Below are 7,500 nucleotides of genomic sequence, written 5' to 3'. Positions count from 1 at the left end.
TCCATTGATGTACAAATTTACTCGTATTAAGTCTTTCATCTGCATGTTCAGCTTCCAAGTAGACAGACAACCGTCCTGCAAAAATCACCTTAAAGACCAATACTTGTGTATGACTATCCAATTGATGTCAACACTATTTAATTGCTATTCAACTGTTGGTTTGCTTTGCCAAGATGCTGCAGTAATCCAGGCTGTAAGTGCGTGTGTGTGTGTGTGTGTGTGTGTGTGTGTGTGTGTGTGTGTGTGTGTGTATGTGTGTGTGTGTGTGTGTGTGTGTGTGTAAGTGCATGTAGACAAATTTGGAATTGACTTTAGTGTCAGTGCTATATCCTTAAAATATTGTCAAACTATCTAAATATGCATTTGTGTTGTTGAGTGTTTTCACATTTTAGAGTTTGGTGAAAAAAAATGATTATCCTTTGCATGCTGATTTGTCTTTGCAACTACATCAAAACAAGTTTAACAAATGATTGAACACTAAACTATAATTACTCTCACACATCTCTGGCAAGCAGTTCTGAAATAAGTGTGTGCATGTGAGTGTGTGTGTGTGTGTGTGTGTGTGTGTGTGTGTGTGTGTGTGTGTGTGTGTGTCTGTGTGTGTGTGTGGGTGTGTGTCTGTGTGTGTGTGTCTGTGTGTCGTGTGTGTGTGTGTGTGTGTGTGTGTGTGTGTGTCTGTGTGTGTGTGTGTGTAAAAGAGCAACATCAGACTTTGCTCTACACAGCAGCTTTAATGGTTGTGGTCTCACTGCTGTAAACAATGCCGGCCTTGAATCCACGAGAGGCAAGAACTAGCACAATTAGTCCCTGACTAACCAATGAAGTACCACAAGAAATTTGACCAACACCGCAACTACGAGTGCTTCCATTGTCAGAGAAACTCCACCCCTTCAACAAGCCTGCAGTGACTTTGACCTCCATCATTTCTCGTTGGATGAACATAGCAAAGGTGAAGCCAAAATGTGTGTGTGTGTGTGTGTGTGTGTGTGTGTGTGTGTGTGTGTGTGTGCATGTGTGTGTGTGTGTGTGTGTGTGTGTGTGTGTGTGTGTGCGTGTGTGTGTGTGTGTGTGTGTGTGTGTGAGTGTGTGCAAACAGTTTTCAATCTCCACAAAGATGGAAATTTCCGTGCTTTGTGAGATCAGTTTTGCTATATGCATGTGAGACTTGGTCCAATACGATAGCCAACTTGCAATGCTTAAATACACTCCAGATGCGGTGTATTCAATCGATTCCCGGTGTCTCAAGGTAGAATAAAATCAAGAATTCAGACAATTTAGAAAGAGACAGTACAATACAAACAATTACAATGGCTGGGCCACATGCTGAGCCAGAACAACCATCGTGCCAAAAACAACTACTTTGCAGTAGACTTAGTAACGCAACAAGAACAACACATGGGCCTAAACAGAGATGGATAGATGTTGTCACAAGAGACCTCAAGTCATTATGTATCAGTCTTCGTGATGCTGATAATCCTGCTGATTAAAAAAGTGCTATTATGCTGCATTGCCAAAACCCATAGTAGGTGTGGTAAAATCAAGGTGTGTGGTGTGTGTGTGTGTGTGTGTGTGTGTGTGTGTGTGTGTGTGTGTGTGTGTGTGCGTGTGTGTGTGTGTGTGTGTTGGTGTGAGTGGAGTGTGTGTGTGTGTGTGTGTGCGCACGTGTGTGTGTGTGTGTGTGTGTGTCCGTGTGTCCGTGTGTGTGTGTCTGTGTGTGTGTGTGTGTGTGTGTGTGTGTGTGTGTGTGTGTGTGTGTGTCTGTGTGTGTGTGTGTGTGTGTGTGTGTGTGTGTGTGTGTGTGTGTGTGTGTGTGTGTGTGCGTGTCTGTGTGTGTGTGTGTGTCTGTGTGTGTGTGTGTGCGTGTGTGTGTGTGTGTGTGTGTGTGTGTGTGTGTGTGTGTGTATGTGTTCTCAAACACAAAGAAGCTATCGTCACACATACTAGAAAACGTAACATTTGCCCCTTTCTTGTAGTTTGTGCGCAAATATTATTTTTGAAACAAATAAAAATTGTTGTGTGCATACCCACATACCTTACTGACAGTCACATAGCGTTGAGGACTTCTAAACAGCTCAACTCCTTGAATTTCCTTCTTGTGTCGACTAAACAACACAACAAACCCAACCATTACAAACACACACCAATGCAATATAAACAAGACAATTCACTTCTGAATGACTCGAACCGGCTTCCACTGCGGAACCTGCAACCCAACACAACAAACGTTGAAACCTGTCAGTAACTACAAATTTCTCAATACACAAATGACCCCAAAACAGCACTATTGAAATATGCAGTGCCAAGACCTCTCAGCTTTTCTTCGCACCAAATTGTGATACTGTCTTTATAAATGACCACACCCTTTAAAAGATGTCCAAAATAGGCGTGGCTAACAGTCGTACGTAGTGTTGGCCTTGCTTTACGTTTCTGTACACATGCCAAGATTTCGCTTCGAACTTCCATGCAATGCTAGTAGCTTCCCTTGAATACCCCAGATACAAGCAAGCAAAGCCGTATATGAGAATCTAGTTCAAAGAATTCGCTATGTCCCAAAACATGGGGCCACACAAAGCGACTGTCAGAGTGTCTCATGGTAGATTTGTCGAGAGAAAGGACTACCAATCGTGAGAATTGGGAGCAAATCGTGAGATCGTGAGACATGCCCGTAAATTATGAGTAACACGACGAAATCGTAAGAGTTGAGAGGTTTGAGTGCCAGGTGCACAAAAGGAAACAAAACAAAACAAAAGAAAAAACAAAACATGCTTTTGTCACTAACTTCCATTTTAGATTGCAAATTAAATCCCATTTGTAATAAACTACTTTATATGACAATGTTATTTATTGTTAATTTTCACAATTGATATCAATTTGCAACTGACAACATAAGAATCTAAGTTGGTTATTTCAGTTATACTTTCCAGGCAGGGGGTATGGATTACATTTTCCAAGAGGAGATCCAGACAAATAACATCTACAGTCACACAATGACATAGCGGATTACAAGCACAAATTTCTTGTCTTTTTTTAGTCTGGAGGACATGTGAGGTAAACATTAGTCTGAGGGGAAGCAACAATTCAGGGGAGAGAGGCGAATTAAAGAGTGATGTCATCCATAACCCTGCTTGGAATGTAACTGGAATGGAATAATATGACTCACTGCATTGTTAAACAACTAAGTGCTTGCAAGTCTAGCACAGATTGATTCAATTATTATATTCAGACCAAAGTCCAAATGTCGTTTGTTTGTGTGTGTGTTGTGTGTGTGTGTGTGTGTGTGTGTGTGTGTGTGTGTGTGTGTGTGTGTGCATGTGTGTGTGTGTGTGTGTGTGTGTGTGTGTGTGTGTGTGTGTGTGTGTGTGTGTGTGTGTGTGTGTGTGTGTGTAATTCCAGTTGGATGGTGAGTTTAGTGTGCCAGCTGTACAGTACCTGTGTTGCTTTCACTTTGTCTTCTTTCTCGTTATAACACATCAGCATGTACGAACAAAACTGGTCCTTCAAATAAGTTGATTAACTAGAGATCTGCATCATTAGTCTCAACTGCTACATACTAGAGATATTTTTCCTTCGGATGAGACGTCAATGTTAGTAAATAGATCTGCAATCTAATGAAACAAATAACGTTAGAATTAATAAAAATATCATAAGTACAGTACATGTAATGTGTGAATGACTGACAGTCAATATACATACATGCAACTAATAGCAAGACTCAAAATAAATAACAAGAAGAGAGACGGGAAAACATACAAACAACTAAAGTGACAAACAGATAGCTAACTGCTGTTTTTCTCTTCTACTGTTGTCATCTGTACATTCATCTGCATAAGCACTAGAGTCCTACTATTTCAGTAACTGGTAACCAGTCAAACAGACAGACAAAGAGACAGACAGAAAAACAGACTGACAGACAAACAGACAGAAAGACTGACAGACAGACAGATAGACAGACAGATAGACAGATAGACAGATAGACAGACAGACGAGCTTGCTTCCTTGGATGACCCCAGTCTGGTATGCTAATTCTACGCTATTGCCACACAAATCAAATAAATCATCTTGCCCGCTCAGTGTATCCCACTCTGCTGAAACCCGCTACCAGGTTCCATGATGAGCTAACGAAGGCAACTTTCCGGGAATTGGTCTGTTGCCGCGATATAGGGGAGCAACAGTGGCTGCAAGCAACATTGCCAATCTGGAACGATGGGTTTGGCATGTCCTCTATGAAGTCAACTTGTCCAATCGCGTTTGTATCAAGTTGGGCCCGTTCTCTAGCTCACCTCCCTCAATCATTTGGTGATCTCACAGAGTTAGTCAAAAATATCTCTCGTGCAGTCCAACATCCAGGTCACAACGGATCAATCGCCTCTCATCTTTTGCAGGCCCTGCCAGGAAATAAGAGCCACATTGAACTTATCAACAACCCGAAAAAGCTACAGCAAAAGCTAAAATCGGAGCAAACGGAACAAATTGTGTCGTCTATTCTCTCAAACCCACTATCTCGGCGCTCAGCTGCTTGGTTCAGGTCGCTACAGGGACTTGGAGCAGGCGCTTGGCTTGACTCAATACCTTCTTCTGCGAAGCTTGCATTAAAACCCAGCGATTTTCGCTTAGCAACACGCATGAAGTTGGGTCTTGAAATGCCCCTCGGTTCTGTTGTCCCTGTATGCGAATGCGACAAAGACATTGATGAAGACGGCTATCACCTTCTCACATGTAAGACCGGCGGTGGGCCAATATGGACTCACGAGACATTGTCTAGTGTTTGGAGCGACTGTCTACAGCATTTGAAGATGTCCCATCAGCGGGAACAAAGGAATCTTTACGTTAATAGCGACGACCGCCCCGACATTGTTGTCTTTGACGCTCAACAGGGTTGTGACATTGAGCTGGACATCTCGGTGGCCCACCCATGGCACTACATGTGATCTCTTGAGCAGCTCAGGAAGACGGCGCGGCCGCAGCTACCCTTGAGGTCAAGAAATCAGAAAAATATGCTAAAGAAAGGGACGTCTGGGGCCTCCCCTCCAAATGCATCCTATTAGTGTTCGAACACTTCGGACGTTGGGGCTCAGAGGCAGCTCAATTCCTACACCGCCTGTCACTCCAGTCTATAGACGAAGACGGAAGAAAGAACAGTCATGAATTTAAGTTATTGTGGCGTAAATGCATGTCGGTAGCTTTGCAAAGGTGTAATGCTAGCGTAATTAGCAAAAAGTTGGCAAGACTGGGACATTCTTCATTCGCACGTAATTAAATTATGGCGTCGGCCGTTTGGGCCAGACTAGAATGTAGTAGTGTTGTTCTTTGAAAATATATGTATTGACAGACAGATACATAGACAGACAGACAGACAGACAGATAGACAGACAGACAGATAGACAGACAGACAGACAGACAGACAGACAGACATGAAATTCAAAGACAGATAGACAGACAGACAGACAGACAGACAGACAGACAGACAGACAGACAGACATGACACTGGAAGATAAACAGAGAGCAAAGACAGAAACGATCTGATCCGTGGGAACTTGACGTGGTAGATATGTAGACAAATGTGAGACAACACACTGCGAAGAGAACAATAGTTGATGGTAAAGATATATAATGAGCAACGTTTCAGTAAAAACCTTCTTCTGGCTCAACGTATGGCTAAGATGTTTGAAATTTTTAAACATCTTAGCCATACATTGAGCCAGAAGAAGGTTTTTACTGAAACGTTGCTCATTTATATCTTTACCATCAACTATTGTTCTCTTCGCGGTGTGGTGTCTCTCCTCTTCACATTAGACAAACAGACAGACAGCTAGCCAAACCGACAAACACCTAAACAGACAAACAGCTGCACATACTGACTGAATGTCAGACAAACAAACCGACAGGGTCAACTGTAGTGTATCATGTATCAGACAGACAGACAGACAGGCAGCTAGACAAGCAGGCACACAGGCAGAAAGAAAGACAGACAAACAGACAGATAGACAGACAGACAGACAGTCAGACAGAAAGACAGAGAGACAGACAGACAGTCACACAGACAGTCATACAGACAACTGGACATCAATATCATTTATGTCTACTAGCGTACAGTATACATACCTGATTTCCCACTACTTTTTCATGCACTTCCACTGCTCTAGACACAGCATTCTCAAACTCCTCCTTCGTGAGAAAACCACTCTCTTTCCCACCAGACTACATGCCACAGGTCACGTGATCTAATGGCTTCCTCAATAGTTACAAGTAGAGTCCTACCTCGAACGCTTCCTTCACAATCTCTAGTCCGGGCAGATCTAGTCGATCTTCTAGCTTTCCATTGGTTGCTACATCGCGTGATGCCTGGCTGTCCCTACCCAATGACATGACGAGTTGTTGATGACTAGCCGTTCCCATGGGAATTGACACAGGCAACGCCCTTACTACCTGATCTGTTGAACGGTAACGCTCTGCGATCCGAAGTCGCTCGGAAGACTTGAAGTCACTGTCTCTGTCTCTTGCGTTTCGCGATCAACGCTAGACAACATTGTTGCAAGTGTTGCGCAGGAAAAAATTTAGCACGCATGCGCAAACCAAACTTAGCAAATCGATGGTTATGTTTGCGGATTTTTTCTATGTCGATAATGTCACAGGGACGCGACCCTTCAAATCTGCGCTCTTACCGAATATCTCGGTCAGTTGAGAAGCTTTAGGTATTGCGCACGCGTGGAAGGAAACTCGCTATTTGGTCAAAACCAATGATTGTAGAAAACTGTGACGCACACGCGAAGTAGTGTTTGTAACGACAGGGATAGTCTTGAAGTCTCCCCTGCGCTAGGCAACTAAACCACATGATCCAACACGTGCAAACGTGACCACGTGCCTCACACGTGCTACAAACGTGCTACATTATCACACAAGCAGTTAGAACTCTTACTGCATGTAGAGATAGACATATCAGCACAAAGACAGAAATTAATCAGTCAGTGTATTATTACACTGATTTTCATCTAATTTCACATCATTTTAATTCACATTTCTAAATTTCATCGCACTGTAAGAATAACGCTAAAGCTATTGCAGCAACCATGCAGACCCACATAGAAACCCTTGTAACAGCAATCGTCCGAACTTTACTCAGCATATACATAATATATATATGTACTATAACGCATCAGCTAAATTATGTTTCAACAATTGTCTAGTGAGATGATGATAACAGAAATGACCCGTTGTTTAAATGTTTGAACACTTGGGGGTCCTATGATCTAGAATAACCAAAAGCGCACTTACACACACACACACACACACACACACACACACACACACACACACACACACAAGTGCACAAACACACAATTTATTGTTGATATTAATACCTAACCACTAATATTAATTATTAATGACCAAACAATTTGCATAATCCGGAGTCTAAACGTGTTTTCAAGGTCCCGGATAACATCAAGTTCAATCGATAAGAAATCTTTACCTAGGAAATCTATGGTAGGAAATGTACATGTG

At 42.5% G+C, this 7,500-nt stretch overlaps 2 protein-coding genes across 4 annotated transcripts in view; both read right to left on the bottom strand.

Moving 5' to 3' along the window:
* The window catches only part of LOC134187873 (WD repeat-containing protein 49-like), a 26,298-nt gene extending 19,750 nt beyond the window's left edge, over positions 1-6,548 (bottom strand). Inside the window, exons 1-7 of one of the 2 annotated variants that reach the window (XM_062656039.1) lie at positions 6,427-6,548; positions 6,103-6,352; positions 3,552-3,605; positions 3,430-3,495; positions 2,169-2,203; positions 2,033-2,102; positions 22-75 (exon numbers count right to left, since the gene is read on the bottom strand). In XM_062656039.1, the coding sequence (XP_062512023.1) occupies positions 22-75; positions 2,033-2,102; positions 2,169-2,203; positions 3,430-3,477 (207 nt within the window). In that variant the 5' untranslated portion in view covers positions 3,478-3,495; positions 3,552-3,605; positions 6,103-6,352; positions 6,427-6,548. Of the gene's footprint in view, positions 1-21; positions 76-2,032; positions 2,103-2,168; positions 2,204-3,429; positions 3,496-3,551; positions 3,606-6,102 lie in introns of both variants that reach the window. The other variant, XM_062656041.1, reaches the window with a different exon arrangement.
* A 445-nt stretch (positions 6,549-6,993) lies between these two features.
* The window catches only part of LOC134187801 (multiple epidermal growth factor-like domains protein 11), a 31,631-nt gene continuing 31,124 nt past the window's right edge, over positions 6,994-7,500 (bottom strand). For both annotated transcript variants that reach the window (XM_062655962.1, XM_062655963.1), the window contains exon 19: positions 6,994-7,247. The gene's annotated coding sequence lies outside the window, so the exon portion shown is untranslated. The remainder of the gene's footprint in view (positions 7,248-7,500) is intronic.

The sequence above is a fragment of the Corticium candelabrum genome, chromosome 12 (genome assembly GCF_963422355.1).
Source record: "Corticium candelabrum chromosome 12, ooCorCand1.1, whole genome shotgun sequence".
NCBI classification, from domain to species: Eukaryota; Metazoa; Porifera; class Homoscleromorpha; order Homosclerophorida; family Plakinidae; genus Corticium; species Corticium candelabrum.
Note: the sequence above shows the minus strand (reverse complement) of the source record. Positions and strands in the feature narration are given on the sequence as shown.